The sequence below is a fragment of the Ursus americanus genome, chromosome 23 (genome assembly GCF_024610735.1).
Source record: "Ursus americanus isolate L20-20 chromosome 23, mUrsAme1.1.p, whole genome shotgun sequence".
Taxonomy (NCBI): Eukaryota; Metazoa; Chordata; class Mammalia; order Carnivora; family Ursidae; genus Ursus; species Ursus americanus.
The window spans coordinates 31,129,523-31,148,045 of NC_142149.1; the positions used below are offsets into that span (position 1 = coordinate 31,129,523).

Genomic DNA, 18,523 nt, shown 5'->3' on the forward strand with positions numbered 1-18,523 from the left:
TAAGCCTCAGTTTATTTATCTGTCAAGTGGGGAAAATTAATAGTACTTACTATATTTTCTAAGCATGCAAATACTATATGAGAAGTAAATGGGCTAATGTGTATAAATTGCTTAGCATAGTGCCTGGCACATAGCGAACCCTCAGTAAATGTCTACTACTACAATGACACAATTCCTGCTACAACTACAAGAAATGGTCACTGCGTCAACTACTGCTATGTGGCAGATGGGTCTGCAAAGAAAGGTAGGAGCCCTTGAAAACCCATCTACGTGTGAATTCTTTCTTATAGGCAATGAAGACCCATGGAAAATTCTGAAAGTTTTTATTTAGAGGGAAAATGTCCTTTAGGAAATTGACATTACAGAGTGCGCATCTCTGAATGATAAAGGCATATAGAAGTGCGTGATAGTTGTAATTTTTATAGGGTAAAGATAAAAATAATAAAAAAATAATCAATAGCATAAGATAAAACTATGCTATTGGCATTTTAGGAATCTGTAATTAGGTGGGAGGGTTAGGGTTGAGGGTAAAGGGCTAGGGGTCAGGGGCTTTCTCAGAGAGGCCAAACCAGGCCATTTAAGATGCTGCCCACCCAGTCTAACCTTGACACCAAGAGCAAGGACACAAAGCTAGGGACAAAGATGTATTGCTCTCTGTTAGGGCTGCTCTGACAACGCCCCTGGAGTGTCTGCTCCACTCCCGCCTGTCTCCGGGCTTTCTACCCTAGTGTGCTGGGGTAAGCTTATTTTAACCTTGTTCCATAACATCATTTCCCACCAAAAAGCTTACAGGGGTTCTCAGTTGTTCCTGGGGATGCTTTTCAGATAGTCTCATGCTGGAAGTTGGTGAAGCCACAGAATAAAGAAAGTGCATCTTCCTGGAACACGATTTTTACACAAATATTGGGGATAAATGTGAATTCTAGATAAAATAAACATGACAATGTTTTGAACACCGTAACACCTCACAGATCATTTCAGAGATAATTCCGTTTCATATTTGTTGATAGAAATCTTTTTACACATATTCATTAAATTCCCTGTGAAAAGTCCATCAGTGCAACTGCTGTTGTTTTTCTCCTGTGTCAGGTGGGAACCAGGGAGGAGAAATCCTTTTACGTTCTATTATCTTCACAGGGTCGAGCCTCAGGGCAAATTTTCCTGAAAGATTAGAGAAAACAATTTTAGGAAGATGTAACTCAAGGGAATGGGTTTTTTTGTTTTTTGTTTTTTTAAAGATTTTTTAATTTATTTATTCGACAGAGACAGCCAGCGAGAGAGGGAACACAAGCAGGGGGAGTGGGAGAGGAAGAAGCAGGCTCATAGCGGAGGAGCCTGATGCGGGGCTCGATCCCATAACGCCGGGATCACACCCTGAGCCGAAGGCAGACGCTTAACCGCTGTGCCACCCAGGCACCCCCTGGGAATGGGTTTTAACATTAAAGAACTCAGTTTATTTTTCAACCGAATGCCTTCTAGAACTTTCATTTACTGAACTAAAGAAATCTGTTTCTTCTTTATTCTATATTTTCTACAACTCCTTGGTCTTAGCAATCACAGTTTTCAAGCCACAATACTTAATTTTAAAAAGCCCCTCAAAGATTGTCTAGAGACATGCATATAATAGAAAGTTCCCATAGTTTTTAAAATATAAAGCTTGAGAGTTCAAGGAAATTTTGCATTTGTCCTGGGCTGTTTTGAGATACCTCTGTAGATGGCCCCATGGCAACAATGCCAGTAGAGAGGTACTTATGTGAAAAAGTTTGAGAAGGACTAATTATCCCAGCTTCAGCCAAGATCCTCTGTTTATTTGCTTTACATTTGGTTCCAAATTAGGGCATGACAATTTCTTCTAACCCACACCTGTCTTCCTTCAGCGATGAATCATATGCAGCTCCTCAAAGCTCTGCCGTGACCAAGCATCTATTGGGTTATCTAAAATCATTAGTCTCTGTATCCTCTCAAGATTTTTGCATCCAGGATGATGATATTTGTGGTCACATGTACTTGCTGATATGTTTATTTATTTTTTCATTGATGCAACCGTATCTGTGGAGCCTGTCGCTCACAAGGCACTCTGTCGGGCACATGAGGTATGAATCAGACGTGAAAACTGTGGGACAAGGACAGAGTGATACAAAGGGGGAAAGACCCATAAATGCCTGTGATACCATGTAGGGTGTGGTTAAGGAGATAAGTCTGTGAGAGCCTTGAGAATGTATGGAAGACTCTTCTAAGTTCCATCTTGAATGTATTCAGCAATGACTTTGATCAACTTACTCCTGACTCTCCAAAGGAAAATGATGGAATTTTCATGATTTTGTTGTTTTGCATGGTTTTTCTTTAGGCATGTGGGGAAGATCCCATGGAAGCACAGAATATTACACAGGTGTCAGAGTTTGTCCTCTTAGGATTCTCACAGACACAGGAGCTCCAGAAATTCCTGTTCCTGGCATTCCTATTTGTCTATGTCACCACTGTTGTGGGAAACATCCTTATCATGGTCACAGTGACTTCTGACTCCCGGCTCCACATGCCCATGTATTTTCTACTCCGAAATCTGGCTGTCATAGACCTCTGCTACTCCACAGTGACTTCTCCAAAGATGCTGGTGGACTTCTTTCATGAGGTCAAGACCATCTCCTACCAGGGCTGCATGGCCCAGATCTTCTTCTTTCACCTCTTGGGAGGTGGGACTGTCTTCTTCCTCTCGGTGATGGCCTATGACCGCTACATAGCCATCTCCCGGCCCCTCCACTATGTCACCATCATGAACACTCGATTGTGTGTGGGGTTGGTGGTGGCTGCTTGGGTAGGGGGATTTGTTCACTCCATTGTCCAGCTGGCTCTGATGCTCCCGTTGCCTTTCTGTGGCCCCAATGTCCTGGACAACTTCTACTGTGATGTCCCACAAGTGCTGAGACTTGCCTGCACTGACACCTACCTCCTGGAGCTCCTCATGATCTCCAACAGTGGAATGCTGGTCCTCATCTGGTTCCTTCTCCTTCTGGTGTCTTACACGGTCATCCTGGTGATGCTGAGGTCCCACTCAGGGCAGGCAAGGAAGAAGGCAGCTTCCACCTGTACCACCCACATCATTGTGGTGTCTATGATCTTCATTCCCTGTATCTATATCTACTCCCGGCCCTTCACCCCCTTCCCCATGGACAAGGCTGTGTCCATCAGCTACACGGTCATGACCCCCATGCTCAACCCCATGATCTACACGCTGAGGAATCAGGAGATGCAGGCAGCCATGAAGAGATTAGGCAAGCACCTAGTGATATGTAACAGGAAGTGAACTTAAAGTATATTGACTTTAAATGACAAGTTTTCCCTCTGAACTTTTTTTTTTAAAGATTTTATTTATTTATTCGACAGAGATAGAGACAGCCAGTGAGAGAGGGAACACAAGCAGGGGGAGTGGGAGAGGAAGAAGCAGACTCATAGCGGAGGAGCCTGATGTGGGGCTCGATCCCACAACGCTGGGATCACGCCCTGAGTCAAAGGCAGACGCTTAACCGCTGTGCCACCCAGGTGCCCCTTCCCTCTGAACTTTTGAATTCCAATGTGAAAGTGGAGGGAAGTCTTTATAGAGTGTGACACTTGAAATTAATACTTCTCTGGACCTACTCCTGTGTCAGGTATTGTGTTAGGCACTTTCTCACTTTTATCTCACCCTCATAAAATGGACAGTGGATATATTATTTTATATTAAACGCTTTAACACATGAGACGACTCAGAGAGAAGTGACTTGCTCACTAGTGAACAGCAAGAGTGTGGCAGAGCTTGGGCAGGACTTGGTTCCTCTGACTCCAAGTTTAGAGGCAAGGCTATGGGTGGGATGTGAAATTCAAGGTTTCCCACAAACACAGGGGAAAACCTGGAGAGTTCCTCAGCTGTGGATGAGTATCTGTGATGACTGGTGAACAATCTCATCTTAACTCTGGAATAATCACAGTCTTTTCTGCTTCCTGCTTCTACTCTTCTTTCTTTATCTTTGGAGTTCTGTAACTTAGCATCAGCATTCACTGATGGTTGTCAATTTTCCTGTGTCCTTTCAATCTATTGATTTCATTTGTAAATGACCAAAAGTCACTTACTGGTTCAATTTTTAAAAGACTTATCTTGAGTCCCTTTTTTAATTTATGAAAATTTTACTTTTATGTGATCCATAATATCAATACTAAAGATGGTAGAAAGCATAGAAATGCTAATTATAATCTATAATATTGATCTAAAGGAGAGAAATGAGAGACATGAGATATTCAATTTTGATCTGAATTTATTGAGAAATACCTCCTTTAGATGAACTCAGCTATATTCTTGAGGACTTAAGACATCTCTTACCAAAGCTATGCTATGTTTCTGATATAAAGGTGATTCAGATGTAAATTTATTAACCCTAAATGGGTTAGTGCAATGTCTTTCACTATAAAGACTGCAGAGAAAAAATTTAAAAGAAGTTGTTCGTGGGGGGCATGGGTGGCTCCGTCGGTTGGGCGACTGACTCTTGGTTTTGGCTGGGGACGTGATCTCCTGGGTCCTGTGATTCGCCCCAGGTCAGGCTCCGTGCTCAGCAGGGAGTCTTCTTGAAGATTCACTCCTTCTGCCCATCCCCCTACTCGTGCGCCGCGCACTCTCTCTCTCTAAAGTAAATAAATAAATCTTTAAAAAGGCTGTTCATAAAATGCCCTAAATTAAAAACATTCCCCATGTTCTGATGCTGCCTTAAATTGTATAGTGAGACACTAAGAGGATTCGCAGCAATGGTGCTCAATCCGGTCTCTAACTCCTGCTGGTTGTGCTCCCTTTGGACTTCATTGCCTCTCTGCTTCTTTAGCTATAAAACTTCCGTAATTGCTCAAAGTGTTGTGTGGGTCAATGGGGTAAATGGAAAAATTCCAGCACAGGACTTGGCATATAGTCTGCATTCAGTTAATGTTAGTTCCTCCACCCGTTCCCATTTACAATTATTTTTTGACTTCTCATCAATACTTTTCCCTTAATTTTAATTCCAGTATAGTCAACTTACAGTGTTGAATTGTTTCAGGTGTACAATATAGTGATCCAACCATTCCATCTATTACTCAGTGCTCATCAAGGTGGGTGTCCTCTTAATCTCCTTCACCTATCTCACCCATCCCCCCGCCCACTTCTCCTCTGTTGGCTCTCTAGTTAAAAGTCTACTTTTTGGTTTGTGTCTCTTTTCCCTCTTTGTTCATTTGTTCAAATTCTACCTGTGAGTGAAATGATATGATATTTGTCTTTCACTTACTGATTTATATCACTTAGCATTATACTGTCTAGACCCATCCATGTTGTTGCAAACGGTAAGATTTCTTCCTTTATATGGCTGAATATATACACATGGAATATATACACACTGGTTGAATATGTGTTTGTGTATATACACAATGGAATATTATATATATGTATATATATATCACATCTGTGGATGGACACATAATAATGCCTCAGTAAGCATATGGGTGCAAATATCCTTTCAAATTAGTGTCTTTCTGTCTTGGGTAAATATGAAGTAGTGCCATACTGGCCCTTTGAGTAGTTTTATTTTTAATTTTTTGAGGAATACTGTTTCCCACAGTGGCTGCACCAGTTTGCATTCCCACCAAAGTGCACGAGGGCTCCATTTTTCCACATCTTCATTAGCACTTGTTGTTTCTTGTGTTTTTGATTTTAGCCATTCTGACAGCGTTAGGTGGTATCTCATTGTGGTTTTGATTTGCATTTCCCTGATGACGAGTGATGTTGAGTGTCTTCATGGGTCTGTTGGCCATTGGAGAATGTCTTCTTTGGAGAAATGTGGGTTCATGTCTTCTGCCCATTTTTACATTGGATTATTTGTTTTTCTGCTGTTGAGTTGTATAAGTTCCTTCTATCTTTTGGATACTAACCCTTTGTTGGATAGGTCATTTGCAAATATCTTCTCCCATTCAGTAGGTCATCTTTTAGTGTTGTTGATTGGTTCCTTCACTGCAGAAGCTTTTTATTTTGATGTAGACTCAACAGTTTATTTTTGTTTTTATTTCCCTTGCCTCAGGAGACATAGCTACAAAGATGTTGCATTGGCTGATGTCAGAGACATTGCTGCCTGTATCTCCTCTAGGATTTTATGGTTTCAGGTCTTACATTTAGGTTTTTAACCCATTTCAGGTTTGTTTTTGTATGTGGAGTAAGAAAGTGGTCTAGTGTCATTCTTTTGCATGTAGCTGTCCAGTTTTCCCAGCACCATTTGTTGAAGAGACTTCGTTTTCCCGTTGGCTGTTCTTTCCTGCTTTGTCAAAGATTAAGTGACCATATAATTGTGGATTTAGTTCTGGGTTTTCTATTCTGTTCCATTGGTGTATGTGTCTAATTTTTGTGCCCGTACCATATTGTTTGATTACTTTGAGCTTTGTAATATAAGTTGAAACCTTCCACCAATACTTCCAAATTAAACCAAGATAGTCATCTGGTTCTTTAGGGTCTAAACAATCAGGTCTAGTCAAGTAATGCTCTTTTGTCATTTTGTTTATACAGGATTAGTGAAAACAGCTCTCTGAGAAGTTGCGGATGGAGGGCTGTAAATTATTTCAGGGATAGCAGATTAAAACAATTTTTTATTTGAGTGTAACTCTACTCAACTGATGCACGTGGTACATGACTTCCAGGTGCACCTCATAGTGATTCACCTTCTCTATCTGGCATGCTCAGTGATCGTTTGATTCTGGCTCGGAGAATACTTCATGTCTCAGCCTTATTAATCTGTAGAGCTTGCCATTCCAGATGGATTTATAATCAAGTTCAGGCATGACTGAGGTGTGAGGAGGAAAAGACCTCAATCAACGTTGCCTAAGATGTTTACTTTACATTGGATCCATAAAAGGTGGTGTATCAGTCCGAGTTCCACCACAGCAACAGGACCAGTTGGATACAGCTAACATATGCCTATTAAGAGATTTATTGCAAGGACTTGGCTTACATGATTGTGAGACTGATCCCCGGGGCCAGTAGAAATGCATAGGACAGGGGTCAGGAGAGGCAGGCAGGGACTCTGCACGAGCTGAAGCCTCAGTAAAGAAGGTCACCTTCTTCAAGGAAACCTCGTTCCTGCCCTCAAGGCTTTTCAACTCATTGAATCAGGTACAACCAGCTTATCTAGGAACTTCTCTTCTACTTGAAATCTACTGATTATAGATAGCAATCACATCTGTGAAGTACCTTCACAGCAACACCTACATTAGTGTTTGATTGAATAACTGGGAACTATAGGCTAGTCGAGTTGACATATAAAACCGACCATCGTAGTGGGAGAATTATTGATTATCAGCGATGTTGGGCACCCTCACGGAGAATATAAAAGAAGTTGCTTCTTAATGTATCCTGCCTGCATTAAGTTTGAAGTGGTAACAATAGCTAAGCCTGACAAATATTTATTTTCTTAGATATATAGCACATAGCAAAATCATTTTCTCAGTTCAGTTTTCCATGCCTGGGTCTTTAGCGTGAACCCTCTCCTCCTGCCCTTCTCGTCTTTGGAATTCATTATGTTGGTTAGTGGATGCAGTGAAGAGATGAGGTTTGGTGGACGTTCTACAGGCCCCTATGTGCCTTGACAGGGGAAATATATTAACTGAAACATATTAGCTTTCTCTTAGTGAAAGCGGAGTCCAAACCAGAACTCAAAATCCCCCACATGATAGTCAATGAAATATACAATCCTGTCCCCTTCCCCAGAATCAATGGAGGCCAGTTGGTTCCAATGATTAAATTTTGAAAGGGACCGAAGCTCTAAAGAAGAGTTGGTGGTTGGTTTGTTTTTTACCCTACATCTCTTGTTTGTGGGAGATCCTCACACTGTATTGTTATCTGCCAGAGGCCAAGTGTAAACATGCACAATGAGAGAACTTAGACCAACCTGGAAATGCTGTGTAGATCAGGGAGCTCTACGAAATCAGGCTCTACAGCACATCAAGCTTACATAGGCAGTCAATCCCAGTTTTGATCAGGTTCTCATAATGAGAAATTATAGGAGTTTCTTGTAGCAATTCGTGTGTTAGAAACAGTAATAATTCACACATAAAAAATGCTAGCATTTTATAAATAATGTGAGTAGACCTGAATACAGATGGTAAACAATACTTGGGGCTCTGGTTGGTAAAATAAATGACAAGATTTTTTAAATTATTGATGGTATTGCACAAAAGTTTTCCCACGGATGAATTTCTCAAATAAAGATCGATTAAGTTTAAAGAAGAAGGAAAGGGAGAAAGAGAAAAAGGAGAAGGAATAGAGAGAAAGTGATCAAACCAGTTAGCTTGATGATCCTGCACGCTCTCTGAGAGAGAGAGAGAGAGAGAGAGAGAACAGATGGTGGTGGTGCTGAATGTGTGGCCCAGAAAGAGGACCATCAGCATTATCTGAGAACTTGTTCCAAATGCAGATTCTTGGCCCTGTTATTGACCAACTGAATGAGAAAGTCTGGGGCTGGGGACACACTACTCAGTCTTCACAAGCTCCCAGGTGATTCTTCTAGGGTTAAGAATCACTGGTCTAACAAATGGGGTTGTCTAAAACTCCTAGAGTTTGTGTATTTGGAAAAGACTCTTGTCCTATTAGATTGCAGCTGGAAAATCCCATACCCTGCAAATCTCTAAAGTTTTCAGTGTTCTTAGTACTTTGGCTCCCAAGGAAGACCATGTAGAGAGTTAAGTGTTTTTGAGACCTTTTAGAAACTTTTTAACAACCCCCTTTGTTCCCTTGCCTCCGGCGGGAATCAGGGAGAGAATCAGCCCAGCTCTGTTTCGAGAGCCAAGCCTAGTCCAGTAGTGTGTCCCTGAGGCTATGCCCTTTTTCCCTAGGGTCAGCCCCGCTGTCATAGGTGACATGTGGGCAGTGGCCAGGGAACTGATGCTGCAGGAAGGGGCTCTCCAAGATGATGTGAGACCTGAAGCCATTCTCCCATTCTGGGCTGGAGGAAGGTGAGACACCAAGGTTTTCTCCTCTGTAGAAAAATCAGCTGCAAGAAGGACCCAGAAACATGTACCGGAACGTGGGGAGAATAAACAAGTGACATAGACTGATGGTAGTAAGTCTGAAGTGTGAGGAGAGTCTCGGGAAGGAGTTCAGGGCAAATATGATGTTGAAAACAGATGCCTCAGGTCGTATGTGAAACCCAGGCTCTTAACAGCCAAGCAGGGATGGAGGCTGCTGAGAGCAGAGCATGAGTAAACGCACCACAAAATCCCCACCTAGATGTGAAAACAAGGACACAGAATAAGTTAGCAAACACGTGTGGAGCAACTGCTCAGTGTTGCTGTTCGAGGTGCTGGAGCTGTTACGTTACTGAATTCACAGTCTAGTTAAGAGGGACAAGAGAAGAAGCTGGAAAATGCTCTAATGGAGCTAGTTATAAAATCTTATTGGAACCCAGAGAAAGAAGGGATTAATTCTGCCTGGGAGAGATAGGGGGAGGAGCCACAGAGCAGGTGATATCCCAGTCCTTGTAGGGTGAGAAGGTGGTAGGGGGCATTTCAGAACAGAACTCATTACCAAGGCTACCAAGGAAATAACCGAGCATATGGCACATGTGAGAAGCTATGAATTTCTTGAATGGCAATCGGTTCCAGGGTGACAGGGATACTGATTACAAAGGTAGGTGAAGGCTACGTTTTATAGCCTTGTGTGACATGCTGAGAGGGAGATGCATGCACATAGGTAAGCATGTGCTTCACCCTGTATAAATCCACAGAGCAAGGTAGGCAGCTAAAGAGTTTGAGTCATAAGCCAGGGGCACTAGACAGTCACTGGACGATTCTAATGAGAGAGAAACCTGATCAGCTATGAGCTTAGAAAGGTCTCATTGACGGTCTTACAGAACCGGCCTGCAGTGGAAGTAAATGGAAGGCAAAGGATGAGATGAACCTGACCCTTAACCCATGATGGACCACAGTAGGCACGTGAGAGAGGATGGGACTGAGACAGGGCAGGAGGAGTGGGGAGGCCCCCCACCCCTAACCCGTCCCCTTCTATCTCTCCCCCTCCACCTCCTTCTCCAGCTTTGCCCCATTCCCTCCTCCCCCACCACCTTCCCATTTCCCCTTCATTCACCTGTTCTCTTCCTCCCTCCCCCTTTCTCTTCCTGTCCCACCTTGCTTCCTTTGTCTGCTTCTAGGCTCTGGTTTCAACATCTTCCTTTGTCTTCTTCCCTTGTATCAGTAACATCTTCTAAACCTCTTGTTCCTTTCAGTAGAGCTCTCAGAGTCCCTGCCATGCAATATTCACCATCTATTTCTTAAACCAGAGTCTCTCTCTTGTGTGGCCTTTCTCTTGTCTCATAACACACTTCATATCTTTCCGGGCCTCTCCAGGTAAGTGGCTGCACCCCACAGCTCTTTGCCAGCTCAGCATCAACGCCACATGATTTTGGAGCATGGACCGTCTACCAAGATGGGCACTGTGGGGCACAAATAAAGATCCATGTGTCTGCCTCTGGCAGCTTTCAGTTAAATTGTGGAGGAAAAACATAGTCATAGGAAAGCCCATTAACACGAGGATGTGATACATGTCACATGAAAAATGATTGCTAGAAAAGTTTATTTGAGACTGGAAGAAGGGAAGATGTCTTAGAGGAGGAGAATACCCAGAAGTGATTGCCAGAGTGATTCATTTGCAGTCACTGTTCTAGAAACTTGATGTGTTATTTTATTTCATGCCTTAGACATTCTATAAAGAAGATGTGTTTATTCCTATCTTACAGGACTGGAAAGAGACTCAGAGAGATTAAGTAGCTTAATCAAGGTCTAATCTCAAGTAACCAGAAGCCCTGAATTTGACTGCTGGTGTGTTGGACTCCAACAGAGTGTTTGAAAGGCAGGTTGCATAACTCTCTGTATGGCTAAGATATCTTATGAATGTATATTACAGCGCAGCTTGTCAACTGTCCACAGACAAGCCCATTAATAATCAGCCCCTGGTGATATGATCTGTACATGAGGATCCACCATCTGGACCTGGACAACTCAGTTTGAGCCCCGAGCACTAAAAGCACTAAAAGTGACTTCATGCATCTGTACCTATGATTCCCTTTCTTTAGGAGTACGGAGAAGATGCCATGGAGACAAAAAACCTGGACAACTCAGTTTGAGCCCCGAGCACTAAAAGCACTAAAAGTGACTTCATGCATCTGTACCTATGATTCCCTTTCTTTAGGAGTACGGAGAAGATGCCATGGAGACAAAAAACTTCACGTGGGTATCAGAGTTTGTCTTTTTGGGGTTCTCAGAGACTCGAGAGCTCCAGCTTTTCCTGTTTCTGGTGTTCCTGTTTGTCTACACCACCACTGTCGTGGGAAACCTCCTCATCATGGCCACAGTGACCTCAGACACCCGGCTCCACACACCCATGTACTTTCTGCTCCGCAATCTGGCTGTCTTAGACCTCTGCTTCTCCTCTGTCACTGCCCCAAGGATGCTGGTAGACTTCCTCTCTGAGAAGAAGACCATCTCCTACGAAGGCTGTATGGCCCAGATCTTCTTCGTTCATCTTTTTGGTGGTGGGACCGTCTTCTTCCTTTCAGTGATGGCCTTTGACCGCTACATAGCCATCTCCCGGCCCCTCCACTATGTCACCATCATGAACACTCAGCTCTGTGGGGGGTTGGTGGTGGCCACTTGGGTAGGGGGATTTGTTCATTCCATTGTCCAGCTGGCTCTGATGCTCCCATTGCCTTACTGTGGCCCCAATGTCCTGGACAACTTCTACTGTGATGTCCCACAAGTGCTGAGACTCGCCTGCACTGACACCTCCCTCCTGGAGCTCCTCATGATCTCCAACAGTGGAATGCTGGTCCTCATCTGGTTCCTTCTCCTTCTGGTGTCTTACACGGTCATCCTGGTGATGCTGAGGTCCCACTCAGGGCAGGCAAGGAAGAAGGCAGCTTCCACCTGTACCACCCACATCATTGTGGTGTCTATGATCTTCATTCCTTGTATTTCTGTCTACTCCCGGCCTTTCAGCACCTTTTCCTTGGACAAGGCTTTATCCATCAGCTACACGGTTATGACCCCCATGCTCAACCCCATGATCTACACCCTGAGGAACCAGGAGATGCAGGCAGCCATGAAGAGATTACGTAAACGCCTCATGATATGTAACAGGGAGTGAACTTAAAATATCGTGACTAGGGGCACCTGGGTGGCTCAGTTAGTTTGGTGTCCAACTCTTGATATCACCTCAGGTCTTGGTCCCAGGGAATGAGTTTAAGCCCTGTCTGGAGGCTAATTAAAGAAATAGTCTTGATTTTAAATGACAATTTTTCCATCTGAACTTTGGTTTTCCATATGAAAAGTAGGGGAAATTCCTTATAGACTGTGACTTTTGACATTAAATCGATATTTCTATGTACCTACCCTTATGTTTGGTATTATGTTAGGCACTTTCTCACTTTTATTTTTTAAAGGTTTATTTATTTATTTGAGAGAGAGAGAGAGAGTACCTGGGGGAGGGGCTGAGAGAGATGGAGAAAGAGAATCTCAAGCCAGAGTCCCTGCTGAGCACCAAGTGTGATTTCAGGTCCTGAAGATCATGACCTGAGCTGAAATCAAAGGGCCAAATCCTCAAATGACTGAGCCACCCAAGTGCCCTGGCACTTTCTCACTTTTATCTCATCCTCATAAAATGGACAGTGGATGTATTATTATTATATTAAACATTTTAACAATGAGAGAACACAGGGAGAAGCAACTTGCTCAGTGGTAAACAGCACATGAGTGGCAGGGCTTGGCCAGGACTTGTTTCCTCCAAGTTTAGAGGCAAGGCTATGGGTGGGATGAGAAACTCAAGGCTGCCCACAAACACAAGGGAAAACCTGGAGAGTTCCTCAGCTGTGGATGAGTATCTGTGATGACTGGTGAACAATCTCATCTGAACTCTGGAATAATCACAATCTTTTCTGCTTCCTGCTTCTACTCTTCTTTCTTTATCTTTGGAGTTCTGTAACTTCATTCAGCTATGTCTTTGCATTCTCTGATGGTTGTCAATTTTCTTTTGCCCATTCAATCTATTGATTCTATTTGCAAATGACCAGAAATTCACTTACTTCTGGTTCAATTTTTTAAAAAGTTATCTTGAGTCCCTTTTTTAATTTATGAAAATTTTACTTTTATGTGATCCAGAATATCAACACTAAGGATGGTAGGAAGCATAGAAATGCTAAGTATAATCTATAGCATTGACCTAAAGGAGAGAAATGGGAGACATTTCTTCAGATGTATCTTACACATGATCATTCCACAACATGAGATACGTAATTTTGAACTGAATTTGTTGAGCAATACCCCCTTTTGATGAACACAGCTGTATCCATGAGAATTTTTTTAAATTTAAATATCCATGTGAATTTAAGACAAGCTTCTTATTGAAGCTTGCTATGTTTATGATGTAAATGTGACTCATATCTAAATATAATAACCCTATGGGGCATCTGGGTTTCTGTTTATTGAGTGTCTGACTCTGATTTCAGCTCAGGTCATGATCTCAGTGTGGTAAGATCAAGTCCCCAGTCGGCTCTGTGCTGGGAGAGGAGCCAGCTTAAGATTGTCTCTCTCCCTCTGTCCCTCCCTACCAACTCATGCTCTCTCTCTCTCGCTTTATCTCAATAAATTAAAAAATAAAAACAAATAAAAATTTATGAAACTGTAATGGATTGGTGCAATGTCTTTCATAAAAACTGTAGAGAAAAAGTTTAAAAGAAATTGTTCATAAAATGGCCTAAATTAAAAACATTCCCCATGTTCTGATGCTGCCTTAAATTGTATAGTGAGACACTAAGAGGATTCGCAGCAATGGCGCTCAACCCGGTCTCTAACTCCTGCAGGTTGTGCTCCTTTTGGACATCATTGACTCTCTGCTTCTTTAGCTATAAAACTTCCGTAATTGCTCAAAGTGTTGTGTGGGTCAATGGGGTAAATGGAAAAATTTCAGCACAGGACTTGGCATATAGTCTGCATTCAGTTAATGTTAGTTCCTCCACCCGTTCCCATTTACAATTATTTTTTGACTTCTCATCAATACTTTTCCCTTAATTTTAATTCCAGTATAGTCAACTTACAGTGTTGAATTGTTTCAGGTGTACAATATAGTGATCCAACCATTCCATCTATTACTCAGTGCTCATCAAGGTGGGTGTCCTCTTAATCTCCTTCACCTATCTCACCCATCCCCCGCCCACCTCCCCTCTGTTGGCTCTCTAGTTAAAAGTCTACTTTTTGGTTTGTGTCTCTTTTCCCTCTTTGTTCATTTGTTCAAATTCTACCTGTGAGTGAAATGATATGATATTTGTCTTTCACTTACTGATTTATATCACTTAGCATTATACTGTCTAGACCCATCCATGTTGTTGCAAACGGTAAGATTTCTTCCTTTATATGGCTGAATATATACACATGGAATATATACACACTGGTTGAATATGTGTTTGTGTATATACACAATGGAATATTATATATATGTATATATATATCACATCTGTGGATGGACACATAATAATGCCTCAGTAAGCATATGGGTGCAAATATCCTTTCAAATTAGTGTCTTTCTGTCTTGGGTAAATATGAAGTAGTGCCATACTGGCCCTTTGAGTAGTTTTATTTTTAATTTTTTGAGGAATACTGTTTCCCACAGTGGCTGCACCAGTTTGCATTCCCACCAAAGTGCACGAGGGCTCCATTTTTCCACATCTTCATTAGCACTTGTTGTTTCTTGTGTTTTTGATTTTAGCCATTCTGACAGCGTTAGGTGGTATCTCATTGTGGTTTTGATTTGCATTTCCCTGATGACGAGTGATGTTGAGTGTCTTCATGGGTCTGTTGGCCATTGGAGAATGTCTTCTTTGGAGAAATGTGGGTTCATGTCTTCTGCCCATTTTTACATTGGATTATTTGTTTTTCTGCTGTTGAGTTGTATAAGTTCCTTCTATCTTTTGGATACTAACCCTTTGTTGGATAGGTCATTTGCAAATATCTTCTCCCATTCAGTAGGTCATCTTTTAGTGTTGTTGATTGGTTCCTTCACTGCAGAAGCTTTTTATTTTGATGTAGACTCAACAGTTTATTTTTGTTTTTATTTCCCTTGCCTCAGGAGACATAGCTACAAAGATGTTGCATTGGCTGATGTCAGAGACATTGCTGCCTGTATCTCCTCTAGGATTTTATGGTTTCAGGTCTTACATTTAGGTTTTTAACCCATTTCAGGTTTGTTTTTGTATGTGGAGTAAGAAAGTGGTCTAGTGTCATTCTTTTGCATGTAGCTGTCCAGTTTTCCCAGCACCATTTGTTGAAGAGACTTTGTTTTCCCATTGGCTGTTCTTTCCTGCTTTGTCAAAGATTAAGTGACCATATAATTGTGGATTTAGTTCTGGGTTTTCAATTCTGTTCTATTGGTGTATGTGTCTAATTTTTGTGCCCGTACCATATTGTTTGATTACTTTGAGCTTTGTAATATAAGTTGAAACCTTCCACCAATACTTCCAAATTAAACCAAGATAGTCATCTGGTTCTTTAGGGTCTAAACAATCAGGTCTAGTCAAGTAATGCTCTTTTGTCATTTTGTTTATACAGGATTAGTGAAAACAGCTCTCTGAGAAGTTGCTGATGGAAGGCTGTAAATTATTTCAGTGATAGCAGATTAAAACAATTTTTTATTTGAGTGTAACTCTACTCAACTGATGCACGTGGTACATGACTTCCAGGTGCACCTCATAGTGATTCACCTTCTCTATCTGGCATGCTCAGTGATCGTTTGATTCTGGCTCAGAGAATACTTCACATCTCAGCCTTATTAATCTGTAGAGCTTGCCATTCCAGTTGGATTTATTTTTTTAATTTAATTTAATTTAATTTTTTTAATGTAAATTTTGATGGTTCATTAGTTGCGTATAACACCTGGTGTACCATACAATATGTGCCCTCCTTACTACCCATCACCAGCCCATCCCATTCCCCCATCCCCCTCCCCTCTGAAGCCCTCAGTTTTTCCCTTTCTTCTCCTACCGATTCCAGTTGGATTTATAATCAAGTTCAGGGATGACTGAGGTGTGAGGAGGAAAAGACCTCAATCAACGTTGCCTAAGATGTTTACTTTACATTGGATCCATAAAAGGTGGTGTATCAGTCCGAGTTCCACCACAGCAACAGGACCAGTTGGATACATCTAACATATGCCTATTAAGAGATTTATTGCAAGGACTTGGCTTACATGATTGTGAGACTGATCTCCGGGGCCAGTAGAAATGCATAGGACAGGGGTCAGGAAAGGCAGGCAGGGACTCTGCATGAGCTGAAGCTACAGTAAAGAAGGTCACCTTCTTCAAGGAAACTTCGGTCCTGCCCTCAAGGCTTTTCAACTCATCGAATCAGGCACAACCAGCTTATCTAGGAACTTCTCTTCTACTTGAAATCTACTGATTATAGACAGCAATCACATCTGTGAAGTACCTTCACAGCAACACCTACATTAGTGTTTGATTGAATAACTGGGAACTATAGGCTAGTCGAGTTGACATATAAAACCGACCATCGTAGTGGGAGAATTATTGATTATCAGCGATGTTGGGCACCCTCAAGGAGAATATAAATGAAGTTGCTTCTGGATGTATCCTGCCTGCATTTAAGTTTGAAGTGGTAACAATAGCTAAGTCTGACAAATATTTATTTTCTTAGATATATAGCACATAACAAAATCATTTTCTCAGTTCAGTTTTCCATGCCTGGGTCTTTAGCGTGAACCCTCTCTTCCTGCCCTTCTGGTCTTCGGAATTCATTATGTTGGCTAGAGGATGCAGTGAAGAGATGAGGTTTGGTGGACGTTCTATAGGCCCATATGTGCCTTGACAGGGGAAATATACTAACTGAAACATATTAGTTTTCTCTTAGTGAAAGCTGAGTCTGAACCAGAACTTAAAATCCCCCACATGATAGTCAATGAAATATACAAGTCCTGTCCCCTTCCCCAGAGTCAATGGAGGCCAATTGGATCCACGTGATTAAATTTTGAAAGGGACCGAAGCTCTAGAGTTGGTGGTTGGTTTGTTTTTTACCCCACGTCCCCTGTTTGTGGGAGATCTTCACACTGTATTGTTATCTGCCAGAGGCAGAAACTTAATTTGGCCAAGTGTAAACATGCACAATGAGAGAATTTAGACCAACCTGGAAATGCTGTGTAGATCAGGGAGGTCTACCAAATCAGGCTTTACAGCACATCAAGCTTATAAGGGCAGTCAATTCCAGTTGTTTGTTTTTTTTTTTTTAGTATGCCCATAATTTCATTATTTCTCCACTGACTCACTAACCCAATATTCCATCATTAGAACCAAGAGAACAAACCTTTCAAAGCTACATTCCCATTACAGAGTTCATCCCTTCCTAATACCTGCCCTCCTGTTCAATCCACACATCATCCAAACTTCTGTTTTTCCACTGCTTTCTGGAGCTTCTTCGTTGTGTCAGACAGAGATAGGTACGAGAATCTAAAACTAAGAAGACTATGCCTTCCCTCATAAACTCAAATCTTGTAAGGAATATGTGTCCATTTGATAACCACTTGATAGTTACAATAAAATATATTTTTATATTTAAATGGCACCAATGCTCATTGCCATGCTTTTTTTTAATACAAATTTTTTATTATGTTATGTTAGTCACCATACACTATAGCCTTAGTTTTTGATGTAGTGTTCCACAATTCATTATTTGCATATAACACCCAGTGCTCCATGCAATATGTGCCCTCCTTAATACCCATCACTGGCCTATCCCAGTCCCCCACCCCCAACCCTCTGAAGCCCTCAGTTTGTTTCCCAGAGTCCATAGTTTTGAACACTTTCTCATAATGAGAAATTATAGGAATTTCTTGCAGTAACTCTTGTGTTAGAAGCAGTAATAATTCACATGTAAAAAACCCTAGTAGTTTGGGTCACCTGGGTGGCTCAGTTGGTTAAGAGCCCAACTCTTGATTTTGGCACAGGTCATGATCTCAGGGTAGTAAGATTGAGCCTCATCTGAGGTTCTGTCCTGAGTGTGGAGCATAATTGGGATTCTCTGTCCCTCTCCCTCTGATGATACCCCACTCACTCATCCTCCTTTCCCTCTCTCTCTATCTCTAATTTAAAAAAAGCTAGCATTTTATAGATAATGTGAGTAAACCTGGATATGGATGGTAAATCAAGTGGAGGGTCTGGGTGGTCAAATAAAGAATAAGATTTTTCATAAGTTTCCATTGTAATATAGAAACATTTTCCTACCTATGAATTTCTCTAAATAGAGATCAATTAAGTGTAAATGTAGAGAGAAAAGGAGAAAAAGAAGAAGTAGGAGAAGGAGAAGAAGGAAGAAAGAAATCAAACCAGTTAGCTTGGTAATTCTAATGCACCCACCGGAGAAAGAACAGTCAGTGATGCTGAATGTGTGGCCCAGAAAGAGGACCATCAGCATTATCTGAGAACTTGCTCCAAATGCAGATTCT

General features: G+C 41.8%; 2 protein-coding genes across 2 annotated transcripts; both read left to right on the top strand.

Moving 5' to 3' along the window:
* The first annotated feature begins 2,365 nt into the window (after positions 1 to 2,365).
* Positions 2,366 to 3,301, top strand: LOC123777061 (olfactory receptor 4D1). Its single transcript, XM_045773518.2, has one exon. It carries the CDS (start codon positions 2,366 to 2,368, stop codon positions 3,299 to 3,301), a length of 936 nt encoding a protein of 311 aa, XP_045629474.2.
* A 7,932-nt stretch (positions 3,302 to 11,233) lies between these two features.
* On the top strand, positions 11,234 to 12,169 carry LOC123777079 (olfactory receptor 4D1-like). Its single transcript, XM_045773537.2, has one exon. It carries the CDS (start codon positions 11,234 to 11,236, stop codon positions 12,167 to 12,169), a length of 936 nt encoding a protein of 311 aa, XP_045629493.1.
* Positions 12,170 to 18,523: the final 6,354 nt, after the last annotated feature.

What these genes read in the sequence shown, in the direction of transcription:
- LOC123777061 (XM_045773518.2), top strand. Translation starts at nt 2,366, where the DNA reads ATGGAAGCACAGAATATTACACAGGTGTCAGAGTTTGTCCTCTTAGGA.
- LOC123777079 (XM_045773537.2), top strand. Translation starts at nt 11,234, where the DNA reads ATGGAGACAAAAAACTTCACGTGGGTATCAGAGTTTGTCTTTTTGGGG.